The sequence below is a fragment of the Diceros bicornis genome, chromosome 1 (assembly GCF_020826845.1).
Source record: "Diceros bicornis minor isolate mBicDic1 chromosome 1, mDicBic1.mat.cur, whole genome shotgun sequence".
NCBI lineage: Eukaryota > Metazoa > Chordata > Mammalia > Perissodactyla > Rhinocerotidae > Diceros > Diceros bicornis.
Genome location: NC_080740.1, coordinates 52,049,620 through 52,072,358, shown reverse-complemented (window position 1 = coordinate 52,072,358; position 22,739 = coordinate 52,049,620). Strand labels below are relative to the sequence as shown.

Below are 22,739 nucleotides of genomic sequence, written 5' to 3'. Positions count from 1 at the left end.
CAGCCCTCGCAGCTGGCACCTCCCGCCTCGCAGCGGAGACCCCCGGCCATCCAAGTGGCGGGGCTCGGGCTGCGCTCGTGGCCGGGCCGGGCAGGGAGGCCGGTCCCGCGGGCGGGGGCGGGTGCGGATCCGCGGCTTCTCCCGCCACCGCCGCCAAGGGGAGTTTCCAGGAAGTGGCCATATTGGATCCATTCAGCCGCAGCCGCCCGGGCGGAGCGCGTCCCGCAGCCGGCTTGTCCCCGTCGCGGCCCGGGTGCTCGCCCCGACCCGCCTGAGCGGTGCAGAGCTCGCCATGGCGGCCACGGACCTGGAGCGCTTCCCGGTGAGGGCTCTGCTGGGCCGCGGCGCGCGCGGGAGGCGCGGGGCGCGGGGAGGGGGCCGCCCTGCAGCTGGCCAGGGGCGCGAGGCGGGCTGTCAGCGCCGCGCTGCCGGGCCTCGACGCCGGGCCGGCTTGGGGGCTCTTCGCAGCACTAGCCTGGTGTCCTGGGGCGTTGGGCGGGGGCGCCTTGCCAGGTGGCTGGCGGGGTCGCCCCACCTTGGGCGCAGGGGAAGCAGACTCCTTTCGCGGGAAGGAGCAAATAAATACGCGCCTAGTTCTGGCCAGGTGCAAGGACAGATTGGAGCCCCGTGTGCCGGAAGGGAGGATCCGGGATACTCCGGACCCCTATCTCCCTGGGTGTTTCTGTACTGCTGGGGAGATTCCTAGCCGTGCAGGTGCTGCTGGATGGACACAGCCGGTGAGGATGAAGCCCCAGGGATCCGAGGGAGTCCCTCAAATGAGCTCAGGGCACTTGCAGACTTGAGTCCTGAAGACCCTGGGCCTACTTTCCCTTCCCCCTCCATCTCCCAACACATACCTCTCACCTCTCCCCACGACCTCTATTCCTCACCTAAGCGCCCGGATCCTGGGTGCGATTCCAGGCAGGTCTGGCCTCAGTGATCCGGTCTGAGGCAGCCATTCCCCAGGAACTGGAGGAATTACGGATTCAGCCCAGTGGATGGTTGTTTGGGCCTCAGTCTGGCTGTGCCTTCTGCAGGGCTAACATCTCTGATGGTCCCTACAGGGGTCTCTCTGGCCCTGAGCCGGCCAATAGCCAACTTCCTAAAGGTTTTTATAATTCACTCCGTGGGAGGGGGGCCTCTTGGGGATTGTGTCTGCATGTCCTCTGGTGTCTAAGGCTGGATCTGGGTGTGTCTGGGAGGCTGGGCTGTGACAGTGAAGGAAGCTGTGTCCTCTTGCCAGCATGTGAGGCCCTAGTCCTCGGGAAGGGGGAGGGAGGGCCCAGGGCTGTTGAGGGGAGGGGGAAATGCTGAATATGAGATGGATAAGGAATTGGTTCTGGGGCTAAATAACGGAGCCAGGACTTATATAATTAATGCTATAAATACTGTCATCTGAATTTATGTATGTAAATTTTCCCTTTAATCTGAAAATACATTTGTTGGTCTATTTTGGAGCAGGAGCTGTTGGTTTCGTAATTTCTAGACTAGGGTGTTTTATTCCCATTGAGGAGGAGGCTCTGTGTCAGTTAAGTAAGTTTAAATATAGAAGAAACCGATTCAGAGGTTGGGCGAATCAGAAGTTCACCTCACCCCTGCACTGTAAATAGGAATTTATGTCCCTGAGGAGGGCAGCACCTGAATCCTAACAGACCACTGATCAGCTGGAGGCCAAGAGAGCTGTGAGTGTTTGCACATCTCTGCATGCATGTCTGTGTGATTTTCTGTGTCCAGCTGACCAGAAAGTTGTGTCTGGGTCATAGGTCTGTCTGTGGCCAGAGGTTGCTCTAACAGCTGATTTTGCAGGGGAAGCAGTTTGTAGACTAACTAAAATCAGACTGCCTGATAGGAGTCTTAGACTACTACTTGTTGGCCATGTAACCTTAAGCAAGTTATTTAACCCCTCAGTGTTCTCATCTGTATAATGGGATAAAAATGTTACCTCCCTCATAGGGTTATTGGGAAGATTCAATGAGAGGATCCAGGTGAAGTACTTAGAGCCGTATCTGGCACATGGTAAGGACACAAAAAATGAACATGATACCTCATGTCCTTGTGGATGTGAAGACTGGCGCTCTGTGTAAGAAGGCAGCAGAGAACAAGTTTGCTCTGTTACATGGCGCCCTCCCTAGGGGCTCCCATCACTGTTTGTCCAGAGATTGTCCTCAGAGGCTGAGCTGAGAGGCCCACTGCACTGCCAGGAGGTGGGCTGGGAAAGCCCTTCCCCTCAGATTCCCCTGTTTGCTCTTAGACCATTTCTGTGAGGATTTGGGGTATTATCCCCGTGGTGGGCTGAGGCACTTAGAGGGGACTCAGGTAAGGGTATACAGCCTGAGCTCAGGGGCCTTGGCTACTGTGCCAGGTTAAGTTGGATGGATGGATGCCTTTCATGCCTTCCATGCTCTGGGCCATCAGCCTCCTGGGAGGACTTGGACAGGGTTGAATTTGGGCGTTTCACCTTGGGTAGCGTTTGACCTGAATTTAGGAGTTTAGACTCTATTCTCTCTGGGCTTGTCATCCTGGGAAAATTATTTCTTCTTTTTATCTTGCTTTAAAATGGGCACAACCATATTGATATTCTTCAAAGAGTTCGTGGAATGTTAATTGCAGTCTATGGCGTGTTTGAAGATATGCTTAGGTGTTTCCCGGGCCCTAGGGTTGACTTTGGTATTAAGCAGTGGCCATGAGGCTATGAACTGATTGAGCTGTGGCAGGTCTACACGGCCCGTCAGGCTAGCCTGGTGGTCAGATCAGCCCTGGAGGGCCTGGGAACTGTATCAACCTGGAGCTTCGATGGGCATACTGAGTTGTACTTTGAGGTCAATGTGTGCTGGGTTCCTATTCCCCACATAGCATGACGTAAACACCAGTCTCAGCAGCCTTTACATCTTGGCTGGGCCCTGCTGAAGCCTAGATCAGCCATGGGGTTAGGGTGGACATCTCCTGGACAACCTCTGGGGAGTTTCTGTTGCCTCTTGCCTTCCTTAGGCAGCCAGACTCCTATCTACTCTTGCTCTGTTCCTCCTCCTCACTGGGTCCCAGACTCTGGAGTTTACCGTTTCTTGACCACAAGGGCCATCTCCTGGGTTTCTCCTGTCAGAATCTCATGGAGTGAGGTTGTAACTCCATGATGAGGGAGGCTTTAGGGCCAGAGGAAAGTGGAGAAGTGAGGGGGAAAGAGAAGAAGTGTGCAGCATGGCAGCCTCATGCCTGGCATTCCTCCCAGGCAGGCACCCCCCCATCTCTGCTTTATCCTAGCACCATCTGTCATTTCCGTTGTCACCCCTGTAATCTTGACACTTCCCCAAGAAGCAGGCTATCCAGGGAGTGCCTATTCCCTCCCTGAATTAAGAGCTGGTGGGAAGGGATGTAGGAGTCAGCCCTCTCACCGAGTGGGGCTCTGTCACAGAGTGGTATCTCCCTGTCCTGTAAAAATGGCCAGTAACCTCCTTGCTGAGCTGTTCTGAAGGAGAAATGAGAGCTGAGTGAAAAGCGTCAGTGCAGCTCTCAGTGCCTGGTGGTGTTGAGGGGTCATAAGTGAGCACCACCCGCATAGCTGCAGCTCTGCTCCCTTCCCCTGGGAGGGGATCTGCTCTGCCCTACCTCCCTCAGGGGCATCGTACCATGCTGTGGGTACTCACTGTAGGAAGGGCTTCCTGGGATCTTGATTGGAATGGGTCAGAGCAGGGAGGATGGTGGGAAGGCATTGGTCATCCAAGGGAGCACATAATAAGGGGCTGACAGGGTAGGGACGGAGAAGGTGGCAAGAAGGAGACTGACCACAGTGCCAACAAGATGGGAGAATGGATGGAGGCTGGGAACCCAGGGCCTGACTTTTGTCAAAAGCTTTGGATGGCAGGGAGGGTGCTGGATGCTTTGTGTTTTGTGCCCATCACCTTGTTGATGCCAGCAGCTCGCAGTTGGATGAGGATGCAGACTCTGGTCATAGGCAAGTTTGGGCCTGAGAACCAACCTCAGCACCCAAGTACCCCTTGAGATGACAGACAGGGTGGAGCCCTTTGAGTTTTGAGCCCTAAGATGGGCTAGGTGGAGGTGCATAATTGGAACTAACTACCACAAATGTCTCTGTGGCTCGGGTCCAGCTACCAGAAGCAAGCAGCTGCAGGATGACAGAGCAAAGGGCCTGAGGGCTGGCTGGCCTCTGAGTGTCCCCTGCAGCCTCTTCAGTCTTCCTGCCTCTATGCTGCCAGTTTGGGTCTTGAGATCCCCATGCATGGCCCCTAAGGCACAAGTTTTGCCAAACAACCGGATGTGGAATTGTGCAGACAGGAAGGAGACACATCTACCTGGGAAAAGGATGCCCCCCAAGGTTGGCATGCCCTCATGATTGAGCTTGGGCATTCTCTGCTGGAGCCATCTGTATCCTGAGGGCTCATGTGAAGAACCATGGCTGGGAAGAAGTGGTAGAGGACAGGCAAGGGGCATCTTGGCTGTAACCAAGGTTGCCCTGGGTGGTCTTGGGGCAAATTAGATATCTTGCTCCTCAAAACATATGGCTTCCAGGTGGTTATTGGCCCCTATCTAATGTGGAGCCAGGTGCTGGCTACTCTTTGAGGGGCCTCTTGGGCTTGGGCCACCTGGGATCTGGGGTTCAGGAGGGGCTGTGGATGTGGACCCAAGTCCACTCACCAGACCTGGCTGTGGGGCCTGGATGTGAGTCTGATACTCTGCCTGGTGCTCGGTGAATGGGAAAAGCAACAGAGAAGTATAGCAGTGCTGCCGCAAGCCTCTACTGGCCCCTGTTGGTGCCCATACATCTCTCTGCCCTGTCCCAGCACCAGCATCCATCCTGGGGTTGGAGGAGGGCAAGGTCACCTTTGCTGCCCACATTCCCCTTTCCAAGGGTGGGGTCTCATTTGCTGTGGAACACAGGCTGTGTCCTTCTAGTGATGTCCAGACCATTTGTGGCTTTCCCTGCTGCAAGGCAGTGGGGCTGCTGCCAGAGTCCCTGAGCCAAGTGGGGAAGTATGAACACTTGGGGTTCCAGCACCCTCTGAGGCCCAGAGAGCTTTCTCCGTCTGCTCAGTGGTGGGATGGACCACTCCCGCTCAGGTGGTGCAACAAAGCCCAAGAATGTGTCTGTGTCCTAGACCTGGGGTATGGTGGGTGGGTCCAGAGACCAATAATTGTGCTCTTGGCTTCTTGGAAATCTGATTTTGACATAAGAAGTGTGAAACCAACCATCCCAAATGACTAAGCAGCAGCCCTGGCTGTCTCTGCAGAAAAAGGGAAGAAAGTGCCTCCTAGTGAGACAGGGAAGCAGAGAGAATGGAGTATTGGGGTCAGGGCATGGGGTGGCCTTGGGCTTCTAGGAGTAGTTTTGCTCCCAAAGTCCCTTCACTTCCCAGGATGGGGGAGGGGATGACTGGCCTTGCCAGAGTGACTGGTGGCCTCCTCCTGGGGCCCAGCTGCCATCTTGCCATTATTACCTCATCTGCCACCATCCTGGTGCCATGAAGGTTGATCCCTGCTCGTGTCCTCTCTCAGGTTTCTGTTGCTGCCTTAGGAGAGAGACACTTTGTTTCCCAGGTGTCCTCTTGATTTGGGACAGGTATATCCTGCCTCTGTTCTTCCTGCTGCCCAGGGTAGCAGCATTCCAAGCCCCGCCTTCCCACACACGCATCCCTTTGGTTATTTCCCGTAACCTCTGACCTGGGCTTTAGAGGCTTGCTGTGGAATCCTGGGACCAGAGCCTAAGCCTTTCCTGGGAAAATTCCTAGGATTCCTCTCGGACTCAAGGAAAGTTGCGCTTTGACCAGGGTTCTGGCCAGAGGCCTCTGCTCTGGCTATTTAAGGCCCAGGCTGCTTAGAGTAGCTGGAGCTGGGGGTAGAGTGGTTTGTGCCAGGAATATGTGTGGAGAAGGCTCCCAGTGGCGCAATGACTCCTGGGTCCATGGCTCAATGTCTTAATAGGGCCTCCCCAAGGGCTGGAGCACTTCTGGGGAGTGGGCTTCCTGTCTGCCTGTCCAAGTGCTCAGGCCAGGGGGTGCTAGGCATGGGAGCCTTGGGGAGAAAAGTGTCTGAAGTCCAAGGCACCAGAGAACTCTGTGGAAGGCCTGGGGTGGAGGGCTGCTCTTTGTCCAGAATTCAGGAACCAAATACACTTATGGTGGGGTATCCTCTCTGCTTGCCACCCTAACAACCAGCCTGCTTTGGGAGGTTTGATCTCAGGGTTCTTTATTCACTCACAGCTTCCTTGCCTCTGTTGGTTCAGACATTCAGCAGATTTCCAATTCCTTCTGGATAAAATCCTGTTTTTGTGTGGGCAAGCCGTGAGACATGGTTTTTCTCCAAAACCCACCTCTCTTCTTGGTAAAAGGGGCAGCTCCTCTTTGCTGGCAATTAGGGCTGCTCCAGAAGGCTCAGACAGAGCGTTTCCTGGTCAGGAAAAGGATCTCCTAGTTATCCACTGGGCTGCAGAACAAAATGCCATTCTCCACTTTGTTCTGGACAGCCGGGCATGGAGGAACGTAGCTGGCCTGAGCAGTTATTATTTTGGTTGTTGTCTTTGATGTGCCAAAGAAATGATGACACAGAAGCCTGGGACCTGGCTTAGGAGCCAAAAGCTTGTTAGTGATTAGAGAGGGGATAATGGTCCTGTGGAGTTTCTCATTGTGTGTGTAGAGCTCAGAGCTGCAGACTCTCTGTCCTGGAGCTTTGAGGACAGTTAGAGCCCCCTGAGCCGGCACCCCAGGAAGCTGGGTGTGTGCAAGGGCCAGAAGCAGCTGGGTCCACCTCTCACCAGGGTCCGAGTTAAGTTGTACAGCCTGAAGGTTCCTCCCTCAGAGCAGTCTTCTATGGTCTCCATGCCCCAAGAATGGAGACGTGGTTGTATTGTACTTCCGGCTCACTCTCCTACCAGATGTGGGGTTGCAGACTGTCAGGCCATGGGCCAGGTCCAACCCCCAACATGTTTTGTTGGGCCCTCATGGTATTCTCAATTTGTATTGGGTGCCAACTTTTAAAAATTGGGGGGTTTCACATAAAATCTAGATTTCTGGAGTCTCTTGAAAAACTGGAAGATTTGGCAACAATAGGCCTGTATTCCCATAGTTGGCTAGAGTTGCACAACTATGGCCATCATGGACCAAGCACAGGCTCTGCAGTTCCCCACTGTTCCTGCTTCTCCTTGGGGGACCCCACACTCGGCCAAGTCAGCAAGTCTTTTATCCAGCAGGCAGCGGAGCGATGTGGCTGGAAGCATGGGTTTTGCAGTCGTACTGTCTCCATTCAGATCCAGGCTTCACTCTCCTAAGCAGTGTGGTCTTGGGCAAATACTTAATCTCTTGGTGCCTCAATTGTCTCTTCTGTTCAGTGGGGATAATATTATAGCCTACCCCACAGGGTGATGTGCAGACTAAATGAGATTGTTCGAGTCAACCGTGGTGAGCACTGATAATTGGTAGCTATTGTTTTCGTTGTTACTATACTGCTCCTCTTCCCCCATTTACAGTACCTGCCTGGCCTCTACAGCTGTCTGGGTTTAGACCGAATTAGACTGAGCCCCGTCAAGGATCTAGTGTCCTCATCTTTTCACTGACAGCCCTCCCAGTGGCAGACACAGTAGACGTGCCCGGTGTATTGAGTGACTGACTGACTGAGTCAGGAGCCTTGTAAGAGTAGGGGAGGCAGTAGAGCAGAGTGGTTTGGGGCAAGGGCTTGGCAGCTCTCAAATCCCTGCTCTGCCCGGATTAGTTCTCTAGCTTCTGTGCACCTCAGTTTCCTGACCTGTAAAATGGGAATAATAATGGTGTCTGCCCCCCAGGGTGGAGAAGGACTCTGTAGGAGACTGTGAATCACTCGGCTCAGTTCACACAGCGTGGTCCTCAGCGAGGTGCTGGTGTCGTCATTTGACATCCATTCCTTCCTTTGGTTGTAAACACTGAGACTACTTGCCACACTTTTTCCTTCCTTCCCTGTCCTTGCTCTCCTTGCTATCTCGCTCTTCCTCTGCACCCAGAGAGTTCTACTTTGGAGACTAGCCGTCAAGATGCTTTTAGTTGCGGGTACTAGATAGCCCCACTCAACTGGCTTAAGCAGTAAAGGGAGAAATGGCCAGGGGTAAAGGGAAAAGCCCAGAGGTAGGGCAGACCCTGGCTCTCTCTCCTCTGTGATGTCCTTGGCTCTGCCATCCTCCGTGAGTGGGCTTCAGGCTTAGGCTGTCTCCCCTGATGGTGACAAGATGGTCGTAAAGGTTCCACCTGGGTCACTTGCCTAGACATGAAACCAATTGTGGGATCAGGCTGATTGGCTCGGGACTATTAGGAACCACCCCCAGAGTTGGAGTTGAGGCCTTACCTGCCAAGTTGCAGGGCTGGTAGCCAGGTAGCCAGTGGGAGACCTGAAGTTTCTTTCTGAGTGGTGGTAGCTAAGATGTGCCAGTGGTGCTATGGAGGCTGCTGGCTCGTCCTAGGCTGAGACCCCACGCAGGTCAGCAGAGACGCCTGAGGCGGGCACCTTGGAGTGAGCGGTGCACCTTGGATCACGTGTTGTTGATGGCAACTATAGGATCAGGGAGGCTGGCCTTAGTGAGAGTCACACCTCAGTAGAGCCGGGAGTTCAGATCAGTCTCCTCAGACCAGGGAACAACACTCTATCCCCATCAGGACCAGTGGCCCTTCTTCTGTGTGTACCTGTGTGTGTGCACATGCTCTGGAGATTGACACTCCCGGTCCCAGAGGCTCCTGAAGGCATTGATTGCCCCAGGTCTGTGGCCCCTGGCATGACAGAGTGCAGCCTGGGCAACAACCTGGGGATGAAGACCTCCCTGGACTCCACACACTTCTTCTGCAGAGAGAGCTGAGCTGTGTGAGCGAAGGCAGGCAGGGCTTGCTGAGCGTAGATAGGTGGACTTATGTGAGACCCCCGAGTGCTGCTCTTAGCCTTTGGAGCCTGGAACTGTGAGAAAGTGAGGGAAACTCAAGAATAGGATGGCTTCTGTTTCTGTGCAAGTACTCTGCAGTGGAGTGCATGTGTGTGCAAGTGTGTGCGCACATGTGTGGTTTCCAGACACAGCTGACTGGGTGGGTTTTGGCGGCAGACTACAGGATGTTGGATTGCATCCTGATTGTGTCACCCTTGGAAGAAGAGGATGAATAAACACATAGCCTTCTCTGCAAGCACAGTATGCCTTCAATTTTGGAGATTTTCAGTCTCGCCTGAAAAGAAGAAAGCTCTAGACTGACTATTCTGTCCTCCATTTGATCCTCAAGCTGCCAGGAGCAGGTGGAACAGAGACTCAATAATGAAGCTCTGTGTGAGGTGGGCAGATGTCCCTGATGCCGTAGCAGTTGAAGATGGTGTTCAGTAATTTATGAATGGTAGTGTTGTCTAGCACGCGGGGCATAGTGGTGGGAGGGTGGGAAGGGTGGAAATCTTGAGCTCCCCCAGCCTGCAGCCAACTCTGAGGAGCTTATGGAAGAGTTGGAGAACCAGGATGCATAAAAAAGGACAACTAATAGTGCAAGGAAATAGGGTCACAGCCAAGTGAGGGGTCTGGAATGTCAGCACTTAGGAGCCAGGTCAGAGCAGGTGCCAGAGAAAAGGGAGAGGGAGCTCTGGAGCCCAGGGAAGGGGCTGAGTTTGTAAAGTGAATTCAGAGGAAACTAGCTGGGTGGGAACCGAGCCTGCGAGCAAGGCCTCAGACGGTGGAGGGCCCGCAGTGCCATGCTAGGGGCTTTGGACCAGAACATCGTGTGCTCCATTTACTGTTTTTGATGTGAGCTCCAGAGAGAGGAAGCTGCCTTTGGGGCCTCTCTGTTGGGTTATGTTTGCAGCCCGGGGGAGACTTGGGCTTGAGTGGGGAGGTTGTGACATGATGCCCTGGGGATGGTGGATAGGGGGAAAAGGTTGGCTGTAAGAACAGAGGCTCTGTTGAGAGAGGGTCGTTGAGAAAGCAGGTTTAGGGGTGACCCCACCTTCTTTGAGGGGATAGTAGAACTACCCAGAGGAGTCACATGGGGTCTAGGCTGCCAGCACACACACTTGGGAATCATCAGTGCAGAGCTACAATGATTGAGCCCAGGGGCGGGGGCGGGGGCGAGATGGGCATAGTTAGTGGAGAAGAGAAGGTTGGGTTTGGGTGCCAGGGGGATGTGGTTGGGAGAAAAGAATGGTTGGAGGGGTTCAGGCTGAGGCCACAGGCTGTGGCTGCAGAGAGGTCAGGGAGAGCTCAGGTGCTGATCCCTCTGCAGGAGGGCAGGGAGCCAGGGCCCTGCGTCTGGTCCTGAGCCTCCCTCTGCCCACTGTGCCAGTATCCATGTTGGCATAAAGGCTGCCATGGTCCTAATCAATAGCCCCTGGGGCTGTCTTCAGTTGGGCCTGTTTCCTCCCCTCTGGAGCTGTGGGCAGGATAGCAGATTGAGACTCAGACCCACTCCCCTTTCCTATCCTTGCTCTTTCTAGCTGGCAGCCAGGGCAGAGGGGCTCGGAATGGAGGAGGCATGTTTCTGCCCAACATGGAGCTGTCTGGGGCTTGCCCTTGAGAGGGGCCAAAGGCAGGAAGGCTGGGCCTGGGAACTTTCCCTCAGAGCATTTTACCCCATTCCCAGGGAAACGGGAGAAACCATCCACACAAATTGGAGTCCGACCTTGACCCTCTGCTTCGAGTCCTGGTGGTTTCTTTTTATAGTGCTGTGGGCCAGCTCCGGTGGCCCCAGCTCACTCAGGACCCGCTGCTCGCCTCTGCTAAAGCCAGGCCTCCATATTCTCATCCGGAATCCTCTGTCTAAACAGCCAGGGCTGGGGTGGGAGTGGGAGTGGGGGTGGAGGTAGGGGTGGGAGGGTGGCATGAGCCAGAGCCTGGGAGTCCCTAGAGAACCCCAGAGAGGAGGCCTTGGAGACCGGCCTTGAGACCCAGTGGTGGGTCCGAGTGAGTGCCGGCCCCTATAGCAGGGCCTGTGTGTGCATTCCATGCTTGGGTGTGTGAGGAGCAAGGGGTGCATGTGGAGGATCGTGAGCCCAACCTGATGGAGCACGAATGCAAGGAGGCCGGGCCAGACCTGCCTCTGCTTGAATCCTGCTTCAGTAGGAGGGTCTGTGAGGCCTGGAGCTGGGGGTGCCGCAAGAATATACACAGTCCAATCTTGGCCTCTTGAAATTTTTAAGATCCAGGGACCATCTGGGGCCTCCTCGTGGGCAAGAGGACAGGTGAGCTGTCAGGGGTAGCAGTCATAGGTCCTGCGGCCGTCAGTGCCAAGAGATGCCCCAGGCCTAGGCATCCCTCGTCAGTCCAGGTGGAGCAGAACCTTGGGTGAAAGGGCCTTTTCCCAAGATGAATTCTGGGGCCCTGAGGCCCATTGTGCTCCCTCTGTGGAGACTTGGCCTGGAGTTGGAGCTCTGGTGCACTCAGGTTGTATCCTGAGATTTGCTGAGAATTTAGACAAGGAGGGGGGGGCGGTTGACCCATGTTTAGCCTCCCGCCTACTTGGCTTCTCTTCCCCGGTGGGCTCAGTGCCTCGCTCTGTTTCTCTCTTGGCAGAATGCAGAGCCAGAGCCCCGGAGCCTCTCCCTGGGCGGCCACGTGGGCTTCGACAGCCTCCCTGACCAGCTGGTCAGCAAGTCGGTCACTCAGGGCTTCAGCTTCAACATTCTCTGTGTGGGTGAGTGTCATGGCCTGGCCGGGGGGCAGCCTCAGACAGAGCACCGATGAGGGCCTTCTGGGAGATGGGGCGCTGCTGCTCTGGCCACCTGTCGAGCTGCGAGGGGACCTCCCAGGCAGAGCAACACTTCTGGGATCAGGACGAGGCTTTGGTTGGTATATCTGCCAGGGTCAAGGGCCGAGTTGGAGCCAGGGCCTGACTCAGAGTGGCCGTGAAGTGTAAACAGGATTAGGCATATAAACAGAGTGTTTATCACAGAGGTTTATTTATTTATTTATTTATTTATTTATTTTTTTAAAGATTTTATTTATTTATTTTTTCCCCCCAAAGCCCCAGTAGATAGTTGTGTGTCATAGCTGCACATCCTTCTAGTTGCTGTATGTGGGACGCGGCCCCAGCATGGCCAGAGAAGCAGCGCGTCGGTGCGAGCCCGGGATCCGAACCTGGGTCGCCAGCAGTGGAGCGCACTCACTTAACCACTAAGCCACGGGGCCGGCCCATATCACAGAGGTTTAGATTCATTTGTTTATTTAAAAAACATTTACTGTTGTTCCTACTGTATGTCAAGGACACTATGGTAAACAGTACTCTCCCTTCATTGCAATGTTGTGTAGTAAGAGCTCCAACACACATCTGAGCAAATACAGCTCCAAACAGGGAGGATTCCATGTGCCTCAGGGCCTGAGGCTCCTAGAGGCACAAAGAACTTTGCCAGACCCTCCACAGATGCCCAAGTCCTGACATCTGCCAGGCTGTGGGTGTCCCTCAGGAAGCAGCCTACCTTGAACACCCCTAGTTAAAGCTACATGGAGCTGGAGCCACCCAGGGCAGGTGGGCCAAAACACTGGTGGCTTCAGACCCTGGCCCTGCTGGCCCCATGACCATCCTTGGCCCAGGAGGGATGGCGTGCAGAGCAGGTGACTGAGTCCCATTGAGGCCAGCAGTGGCCAATGTCCAGTGGTGTCTCACAGCTGCCTGGCTCTGCCTCTTCCCCACTCCCTGAGGAAACATCTGATACATCCCACATAGCCATGTCTTATGTCCAAGTCAGCCTTTTGGCTCTTTCTTCCACACATTTTTCTCTGAGACCACTGAGAAGGGGTGATTCCTGGGGATGGGGCCAGTGAGGGATGGAGTAGGAGGCCTGCCCCTCTCTCTTGTATGGAGGGTGAGGGTGTTCAGGCACCCACCCAGCCTAGCCCCACCCAGCCTAGCCAACAGCCAGGGACAGCCCCAGTGCCAGCCTTTGACATCCCCTTCCTTCCATTCCCCACTCCCCAGGGGAGACTGGCATTGGCAAGTCCACGCTGATGAACACGCTCTTCAACACGACCTTCGAGACTGAGGAAGCCAATCACCATGAGGAGTGTGTGCACTTGCGGCCCCAGACCTACGACCTCCAAGAGAGCAACGTGCAGCTCAAGCTGACCATCGTGGATGCTGTGGGCTTCGGGGATCAGATCAATAAAGATGAGAGGCAAGAGGCAGGAAGGGTGGCCCCGCCTAGTCTCATCCCCATCCCACCCATGTTGGCCTTGGTTCTAACACTCTGCCCAAGCACTCCTCACTCTGAGCTGCCCCCATACGAATAACCGAGCCCCACACTCCATAGGGGCCAGAGGAGAGCCTCTTGGGGAATATCTGAGGTCCTGAGGACCCCTTGGGGGGCCAGGAGAAGAATTCAACCACGTGTACCCAGACAGGGATCCCCAGGTAGAAGCTGTTTGTTCCTACAGAGAGAAGGCTCGTGGGCAGCCTGGCTTGGCTCCAAGCCCCACATGTTGCGGCTCAGCTGCCTGCCTCCTAGGTGATGGAGCTGTCTGTAGTTACAGGCCCATAGTCGACTACATCGATGCGCAGTTTGAAAACTATCTGCAGGAGGAGCTGAAGATCCGCCGCTCGCTCTTTGACTACCACGACACGAGGATCCACGTATGCCTCTACTTCATCACGCCCACAGGGCACTCCCTCAAGTCCCTCGATCTGGTGACCATGAAGAAACTAGACAGCAAGGTATACCCCCCCAACTTGTTCCATGGGCTCCACGGTCCTCCATTGAGGTGGGGTGTGGTGGCTGCAGTGTGACTGTCCACTATGGTCCTCAGGGGCTCTGCTGGTTGGGGACTTGTAGACAGCTCTTTGGCTTGGTCTCCTCTATATTTTCTCTTGTATCTGTCCCTACTGTTCCAGCGGGCCCCCATTGCTCTGGGCTCTTTCTCCAGAGCTCTGTCCTCTGGATCTGGCCCTGAGCCCCTTTCCTTCCAGCTGAATCTATTCTTCTTCTCAACCTCCACCCCCTATAGTTACCTCTCCCTCTCCTCCTCGACCCTCTGACCCTCTCCCCAGAGTGTCCCAGTTTTCTGCTCATTCTCTCTCCCTCAGTTCCTGGTTCCTCTGCTCCCTTCACTTCCCTTGTCTTCCTGCTGGATTTCCCTTGGGGTCCTCTTGAGCCCCCTAGAGAGAGGAGAATTAAGGCCCAGAACTGAAGGTGAACGAGGAGTGGGTATTGAGAGGGGAGCTTCGTGGGGGTGACAAGAAGGGCTTGGGGTCCTGGAGGGTGTGGGGCCCCACAGTCACCTGTCAGCTCTCACATGACTGCTGTCCCCATCTCGGGCGTCAATTTTCACTGTGAAAAATGGGATACCCTTGGCCTGGGAGATTTTGAGGTCTTCCTGTGGCTACTGCTGGTGGGTCATCTTACCTGAGCCCCCGCTACTGTTTCTGTCAGGCCCCAGGCCAGTTAAGACCTTCAGAGCACTCTGGGTCAAAGGTGGGTATGCCCAGGGAACTAATTTTGGGGCTGGATGGTAGTTTGAAGGAACCAGGGCTGTAAGAAGCACTGCAGCTGATTGTTAGAACACATCAGAATGGCCCCAGGTGGCTGGGTTCAGGCCGGGACTACACATGGGAGCAACAGCTCCATCTCTCCGGCTTCCTGCCTCTCTGTCCAGGGACGTGGCCTGGGCAGGCTGTCCACAGTCAGGGAGCAACTAACCTGCTACCCTCACTCCCCTGATCCTGGCAGGTGAACATCATTCCCATCATCGCCAAGGCTGATACCATCTCCAAGAGTGAGCTCCACAAGTTCAAGATCAAGATCATGGGCGAGCTGGTCAGCAATGGAGTCCAGATCTACCAGTTTCCCACTGATGACGAGGCTGTTGCTGAGATTAATGCAGTCATGAATGTGAGCGTTGGGCAACGGCCTCGGGACTCTGGGGCCAGAGGGCTTGGAGCCGGCACAGACCTCTGACAGCCCCAGGAGACTCTCAGTCCCCAGGATTCCAGCCTTAGCTTCTCCAGGACAGATGAGTGGGCATCTGGGAGCCAGCCAGTCCTATGTCCTGTGGGAATTGGGTATAGTGCTGGTACTGGGGCTTCCTCAGGGTTAAGTTTCACAAGATATGGACTCAGGGTGGGGACCTGAAACCTGTAGGAGTGAGCAGGCAGGATGCCAGGCTGGGAGCTTAGAAGGGAGCCAGGCCCACAGGGCCTTTGAGGGAGCTTCTAATGGCCCCTGGGGAGCCCAAGGGCTGCAAGAACACCCTAGAACTTGAGGAAGGGGGGTTGCAGGTTCAGCCCACTCCCATTTTGGAGGTTCCAGGATACTTCTCCAAAAGACAGCCAGGAAGTGAGAATCTGGCCAGGCTTTGTTCAGGTCTGGGCAACCCTCCTTGGGGCCCAGGGGCAGTGAGGGAGGGTCTGTTAGCTGTGTCAGCTCAGTGCTCACACATATGTGGGCCCCTTTCCAGGCACACCTGCCCTTTGCCGTGGTGGGCAGCACTGAGGAGGTGAAGGTGGGCAACAAGCTGGTCCGAGCACGGCAGTACCCTTGGGGAGTGGTGCAGGGTGAGTGTGGTGGGGAGCACACATCCCCAGCTGGGGGCCTGAACTCAGCCCCTGTCCTGTCCTGCTGCCTGTAGCCCTGTCCTGTGTCCTCCCTGTACCCATGTGTTACCTGCCCTGCCTCTGGAGTCGGCCTCTAGCACTCTGACCACTGTCCTAAGCCCTGTCCTCCCCGTGCCCATCTGTGTGCCTGCCTGACGCCCACGCGCCCTCTGCTTGCAGTGGAGAACGAGAATCACTGCGACTTCGTGAAGCTGCGGGAGATGCTGATCCGGGTGAACATGGAGGACCTCCGCGAGCAGACCCACAGTCGGCACTACGAGCTCTACCGGCGCTGCAAGTTGGAGGAGATGGGCTTCCAGGACAGCGACGGTGACAGCCAGCCCTTCAGGTGACAGCCAGCCCTTCAGGTGACAGCCTGCACAGGGAGTGAGCCTGTGTTCACAGCCATAGCCAGACTTGCCACACTGGCATCTGCTTCTGGGGTCTAGTGAGCCAGGGAGAGAGGCTGCTGGGACCCCAGCATCCTCTTGCCCCCCGTGCCCATGTGATTCCACTTCTCTGGCTCTGCCCTACCCCATCCCACCAAAATCCCACACTTGGCCTCTGTTCACGGGTCTCCACAGCCTGCAGGAGACATACGAGGCCAAGAGGAAGGAGTTCCTGAGTGAGCTGCAGAGGAAGGAGGAAGAAATGAGGCAGATGTTTGTCAACAAAGTGAAGGAGACAGAGCTGGAGTTGAAGGAGAAGGAAAGGGAGGTTAGTGCCAGGCTGGGGGGTTGTGGTGAGGCCAAGTGAGGGAGGGCAGGGCCTGGCTGGGCAACAGGAGGGCCTGGGCACCTTCCCGGCCCACACGGAAGCCCGGGCTCCCTCACCTTTTGCTCCCAGCTCCACGAGAAGTTTGAGCACCTTAAGCGGGTCCACCAGGAGGAGAAGCGCAAGGTGGAGGAAAAGCGCCGGGAACTGGAGGAGGAGACCAACGCCTTCAACCGCAGGAAGGATGCGGTGGAGGCCCTGCAGTCTCAGGCCTTGCATGCCACCTCGCAGCAGCCTCTGAGGAAGGACAAGGACAAGAAGAAGTAGGTGGCGGGCTCCCTGGCCTGCACTGGCTCTTGCTCTCCCCTGGGCGCTCACTCTGTCCTGCTCTCGGGTCCTACTTTCGTTCTCACTCACTCTTGCTCTCTTTCACTTGTTCACCATTTTGCTCTCTCATTTCACTTGCTTTCCTGCCTCATTCTCGCTCACTTTTATTTTTTTTTCGCTAGTGATCTTGACATCTCAAGATACAAGTGTCCATGCACTATCTTGTATTCATGCACTTTCTTGCACAAGTGACCTGCCTCGCCCCCCACCTCTCTCTCTCTCTCTTTCTCTCTCTCTCTTCGTTCTTCTGCATCCCCTCAAGAGCTGAAGGCTGGGCCACACAGGCAGGGAGTGGCCCCTGAGAGGGTGGAGGGGTCCCAGGGAAGGTCTCTCAGGCCAGGAGAGTGGCAGCATTTCCAGACAGATTCTAAAAGCTCCTGTGGGTTCTGCTTGGACAGCTATGCTGCATCCCCCTCAGTCTCTGAGGTGGTGGTCGTGGGGCACATAGTGGCCGGCAGGTGGTGAGTGAGAATAGTGGAGACTTGAGCCCAGCCAGCACTGACCCCCTGGACACTGTGATCACTGCCTGGCTGAAGGAAGGACAGCAGTTCCCTGTAGGGGCTCTGTGAGTCCTGCTCTGGAGAGGGGTTGCCCTCAAGTAGAGGTTGGAGTTGTTCCTCCGGAGAGCAGACTCGGAAGAGAGAGAATGATAGAGGACAGCAAGGAGGCTTTTCCCAGCCTCAGGAGTGCAGTCAACGTATTGGCCAGGTGGGGGCAACTCTGAGTCACTTTCCCGTGGTGTTTTTCATAGCCTGTTTCCGCACTCAGCTGGGTCCAGATGCCCTGGCTCCTGGGGATCTCCCTCTCCCATTCCACTTCATTCAGCATCCCAGCCACATCACACTGTGGGGATCTCATCCATCCCTGCTTCTCCCTGCCCCTGGCCTGTGTCGGGTACCTTCTTCCTCTTGCCAAATTAGGAACTAAGCAGGTGTACCCATCTTGGTCCTCGTTCTTGGGATCCTTGGAAATTTCATTGCCTTCTGGAATGTTTGGGAATGTGTGTGCCCAGGCCCTTCCTTCCTTGGTGGCAGTGGAACGTTGTGGTTAGGGCCATGCAGTGCATAGGTGTGGCCCTGGGATGCTGCTTCTGGTGTTAGCACTCCCTCTGTCCCCCAGTATTACATTCCCTAACACGCACACACTCATGCACACACATACAGGTACACATTCGCTGTCTTACCCTCTCTCCTGCCCCATCTCATACAGACGCAGGCACATATCTGCCAACATACACAGTCCCTGGACACACATGCACAGAGCCACAGGCACATCTAAGGAAAAGAAACTTAAAGGGCTTCTCCCTGAGAGAGGCCAGGGGGACAAAGCCGGGCATTTAGGGTTTGGCTGCTAGTTCTCATTCCTCTGCTTTGAGACAGACCCTCATCCTTTCTGTAGTCTCCTCCATCCTGCTGACTGGTGGCCTCACCCAAGCTGCTGGCAATGCTGGGACAGATGAGCCCCTGCCTGTACCCAGGGAGGACCCCACCCCACACTCACCTCAGCAATGTGAATTTCCCCACTGTTTTGCATTTGCTTCCAGCCCTGGTCCATGTCCAGCTCTTGGCTTGGTGAGTGTGGGGCTCTGTGAATTGGAACCTGTGTGGTTTTCAAGCTAGTGGCTCAGCAATCTGGTTTCTCCTGGAAAGGGGTGTGCAGGTCTATGACCCAGGTGCTGGTACCCAAAGTGACTTTGCCCTGCTTCCTGCCAGCTTGTCCTAGGCCATCTTGTTCCAGGCCATTTTGTTAAAGAGGAGGCAGGCAGAGTCCCCTAGGATATAAGCTATGGAGAAACCACTCAGAAACTGAAGACAAGGACCTGTGGCCAGGTCAGGGTCTGAGGACCAGTGTGGGGGGTGCAGCCTGGCTCCAAGGGCACCAACACAGCTCTCAGGGTGGAAGCTTGTCACTGGTGTCAGGTCTCCCTGCTTTTTCCATGTGGCCTGGGCTTGGAAAACAGGTCTTTTCTGTTTACTGGACATGCTAGAAAGCTTCAGTCAATTTGGCCTCTGGGAGAGAGCTTTCCGTTCCTGCTGGCCTTATGGAAGCCAGGAGTGGGGTAGGTGGGGTAGCTGGGAGCACTCCTTCCTCCTGCCCTGGTCAGGGGAATGGGGTGAGTTGGGAGTGCATTTGTGGGGGGAGTTGTTTTTCATGACAATTTAGTTGAATGGCTTTGAGTGGTCGTACTTATTCTTCAAATTTTAATCCTATTTTGCAAAATTACTTCCCAGTCAGATCTTGACCCTCAGCCTGGGATGCCACAAACTGAAGCAAATTCTCTGCTTTGCTTGTCACAAATGCCAAACTGACTGTCCTTTCCCAATGTCCATCTTGCTGTCTTTTGCTTCTGTTTGATTTGGTTGTCTCCGTACCTTTTAATGTGTCTGTTTTTGTTTTGTTTGTTTTATTTTTATTTTTCAGTTAATGCACGCACAGACTTACATGTCAAGAGCGGACTTTAGACTTTCATGTGTTAAGTTGCTTGAGTTACACCTTGTGACCCTTCTCCCATAACATGGTGTGAGGACGGACTGGGAGCCGGTACAGACTCCAGTGTTTACAGCCATGCTTTGTCCCCCTCCCCAACCCCAGGCTGCCGGGGCCTGGGGGGGCTTCCCTCTCTATGCAAACACGTCAAAGCCATGAATGCTGGAATCCAAAACTGACGAGGTTTATTTTTTTCAGAGCCAGTGGCTGGTCTTCCATTTACAGTGTCACTATTCCTTGACGGAGCAGTCATGTGTCGCTCTAGCGAAGGCCCCAGGCTCGATGCTCGGTGACTCACGCGGTGCCCTAGATGTGGCCTCGTGGTCTGGTATACATGCTGCAAAGTTTGCCCGATTCCCCTTCATTTTAATTTTTCTAACCTAGAGCTTAATTTCAATAATAACTTTTAAAACACTTCTAAATTTTTATTTTGGCACAAGCGTAAAGAGAAATAATATCCTCTCCCATTATTTTCATAAGTAACACAGATTTCCCGATTTTTAAAAACTAAAAATATCTCTAAACCTTTCTTATGTATAAAGTATCCCTATAATACATAGGGAGAGGTGGGTAATAAACATCCTGTAATGAGAGTGTTTGGAATTTCTTTACGGATGAAAGTGGAACATGAACAAGGCCACGACCAATGTTTTCACTGTGAATGTAAATGGAACAGCAGCCCAATGCCATTGTCTGTGTGCCCCAGAGGTGCTACCTGTAAACAGGGACCAACTTCACGTGTGTGTTAAGTGTTTCACTCCAACTGACACCCCCAAGCCAATCCTGCATATTCCAAGTACAAAGAGTGCTCAGCCAGGAAAAGGTTTTTATCTCGATCAAGGTCATTGTTTCCTTTTTCCTGGCAGAGTCACAGGGCAAAGAGATGAAGGTGTCTGATGTCTGTGAACAATTTAAGAAAAAACGATCAGCAAAGGAGCTTTTCCTCTTCAGCTGCATTCTGAAGGGGAATATTTTAAGAAAGTACTAGCGGTATTGATTCTTTGATATTCCCCTTGGTTTGCAAGCCATTAAGAGTATCAAGGTTGAAAATATCGCCTGAAAAAATGGGAGATGAAAAACAAATAGATGAAAGGAAGGATTTCATTTAATGTTGATGAAGCACTGTGCAGGGCACAAGCCACCAGAGTAATGCGCAGCCCTGCCCTCAGGGAGCTCACAGTCTTGTGCACTCCCTGTTGGAAGCCTTAGCAAGCTGTCCTGATATATTGCTGGATCGGTGGTTTGTTTTTTGTGTCCTTCATCTTCCCTCCCATCACCGTTTCCCTCTTTCTGCCTTGGCCTGTCTTATTGATTTCCAGGACCAAGTTCTGGCTTCCTCTTGCCCTTCTGAGATGATGTTCCATTCAGAGTGGGGTGGAGAGGTGAGCTGTATGTGTCCACTGAGGCACAGGCAGAAAAAGGCAGCCTTTTTCTCCTCACCAGGAGCAGAGCATGTTTTACTGATGCTCCAAGTGTTATGCTAAGACCAAAGGTGGATACAGATTTTGAGAGGCAAGAAGCTTGAACTGTTTGAGAAGCCTTCTTCAAGAAAAAGAATATGAATATAAAATTAGGTATAGGGCCTTGGAAGGGGCTCTGAGGATTAAGCTTTGTTAGCTTCACAGCAAATCCACCTCTGGTTAGGCCGATAACCGATGCTCCAGTGTGGGCATCCAGAAGGGTAACTCGGCATGTCTGAGGCAGATTGGACTACAAGTGGCTTGTCTGTAGGGAAGTTATGTCTGAAAGTATATTCAGTTGGGTGAAAGTATGACCTTTAAGATAGCTTGTCAGCTAATGTATTTCTGAAGATGAGGCTCAGTGACCCGGTGGGTTCATTGGTTATATAAAAAATGAGGACTCCTGGTTCATGGGCCAATCTGGGGATTCTGGAGTGGGCAGATTCTGCCACTTGTCTATGGCAGCCTAGAGGCTGCACCCCAGGCATCCTGGAAGGCCAGAATTGTGGCTGGTTACCTGCCTTCAGGCCTGTGGCTTCCCAGCATCTCTGGGGAGACCTGTCGTTGCATTTTTTGGGGTCTGAGCTACCTTCACAGGTCCCATCAGCTTTAGTGAGCTGCACTGCACTTCTTTCCCCATGCTATTTGCGTTTGGAATTTTGTTATCTTTAGCTGAGACCGAATTAATCCTTGGTGCACAAGGTGAGCTTAAAACCTGCCATTCTTTAACAAGCCACCCCTCATGGAATGTGACCCCTGTCTGCAGGATCTGATTTGCCCCTCCTTTGCTTTCTCAGCATCATCTGTTGGCAATGTTAGGGCTGTCAGTGGGATCATGCTGGCATTTACTATCATGTCTTTCATGAATCAAGTTGGTTTTGGGTAGAATCACCATATAATTTATTGTCCAAACTGAGACTTTTGAAAGGAGATGCTGTTAATAATTATGCCAGATTAACAGGCATAACCCAGAACTGTCTCAGGCAAACCAGGTTGTATGGTCACCCTAGTTATGGGTAACCTGAGTCTATGTGGTTTGTAATTGTGCAGACTGACTGCCTATACGTTTGTGTGTGTCTATGTGTGGGTTCCCTGTTAAGTGGGGCTCATATTACTGGATCAGAGGCCCGACAGAAGTGTGGCTTGCTAGTCTGTTACGTTAACATGCTTTTCTAAAACTGCTTCACTTGTTAATTCATTTACTCCTTCATTCATTGACTGTTTTTGTTCCTTTCCATTCACTTTGTACTCATTTTTTTTTTCATTAAATTTTGCATTTATTTTGAGTTTTTGTGGTGTCTTTTTTGGGCAGTAGCTTTTCTGATTTAACAAGTTTCCTGGCCTATTAATCTGCTACAACTATGGTAAAATACAGCTTGTCTTTTCTGTGAACTTTGTGGGGTTGATCAGCTTCTATAGGAATTATGTTTGAATAGTGAATCCTGCTCTGGGCATCTGTGAAAGGCTCTTGAATGGGTGTGGGATGGAAGAGTCATAGTTAGGAGATAGAAGATGCAGCCTGCGGTCCATGAATCTTTATTGGGCGACTGGGTGCAGGACATGAGAGAAGGCAAACCCTGCCCATAAAGGGTTTACATCCTTGTGGAGGCTTGACATGGGACAACTAACATTTGAGTTCTCATTGTGTGCCAGGCATTGCTCTAAAGTGCATTACATGCATTAATTTCTCTAATCTTCATAATAATTCTGTGATTAGGTACCATTTCCCCCATTTTATAGGCAAGACACAGAGGTTAAGTAATTACCCAAGGTCATACTTATAGTGTGTATAGTCACACTTATTGGTAGTCTGTACCCTTAATTCCTGAGCTACAGCTATACCTTGGCAACCTTATGGGATGGTGGAAGAACAGTAGAAATGTAGCCAATATTAAAGCATGCAGTCTGACGGTGTGGGTTGGTGGGCCTGAGATGGTTTTATAGAGGTGGGATGTCCTGGTGGGTAGGCAAATATTTGGTTGAGGAAGGTCAGACTAGTGGCTGAAGGAAGTGGTGACAAGCTCATGGGTCCATTTGTTGAGGAGCTTTCTCTGTTGGGCACTAGGCTAATCTCTGGGAAGACCAAAATGAAGAGAAGGGAACTAAGGTTGGGGAGCTGACAGCCCAACAGGGAGACTGGTATGCAGACATCCATAATGAAGGGACAGCTCGACTCTACCCA

General features: G+C 53.4%; 1 protein-coding gene across 1 annotated transcript; it reads left to right on the top strand.

Annotated features, from left to right (window-relative positions):
• Nucleotides 1–221: 221 nt before the first annotated feature.
• On the top strand, nucleotides 222–21,843 carry SEPTIN8 (septin 8). The gene is made up of 10 exons (XM_058540326.1): nucleotides 222–322; nucleotides 11,501–11,621; nucleotides 12,903–13,098; nucleotides 13,448–13,634; nucleotides 14,647–14,808; nucleotides 15,374–15,470; nucleotides 15,690–15,858; nucleotides 16,094–16,226; nucleotides 16,356–16,546; nucleotides 19,032–21,843. Exons 1-10 carry the CDS (start codon nucleotides 293–295, stop codon nucleotides 19,033–19,035), a joined length of 1,290 nt encoding a protein of 429 aa, XP_058396309.1. The 5' UTR covers nucleotides 222–292; the 3' UTR covers nucleotides 19,036–21,843.
• Nucleotides 21,844–22,739: the final 896 nt, after the last annotated feature.

Excerpts from the sequence above, each read along its gene's own strand:
- SEPTIN8 (XM_058540326.1), top strand. The coding sequence starts at position 293 with ATGGCGGCCACGGACCTGGAGCGCTTCCCG. Across the intron at positions 13,099-13,447 it reads CAGATCAATAAAGATGAGAG|TTACAGGCCCATAGTCGACT; the intron begins GCAAGAGGCAGG and ends AGCTGTCTGTAG. Across the intron at positions 16,227-16,355 it reads TGAAGGAGAAGGAAAGGGAG|CTCCACGAGAAGTTTGAGCA; the intron begins GTTAGTGCCAGG and ends TTTTGCTCCCAG.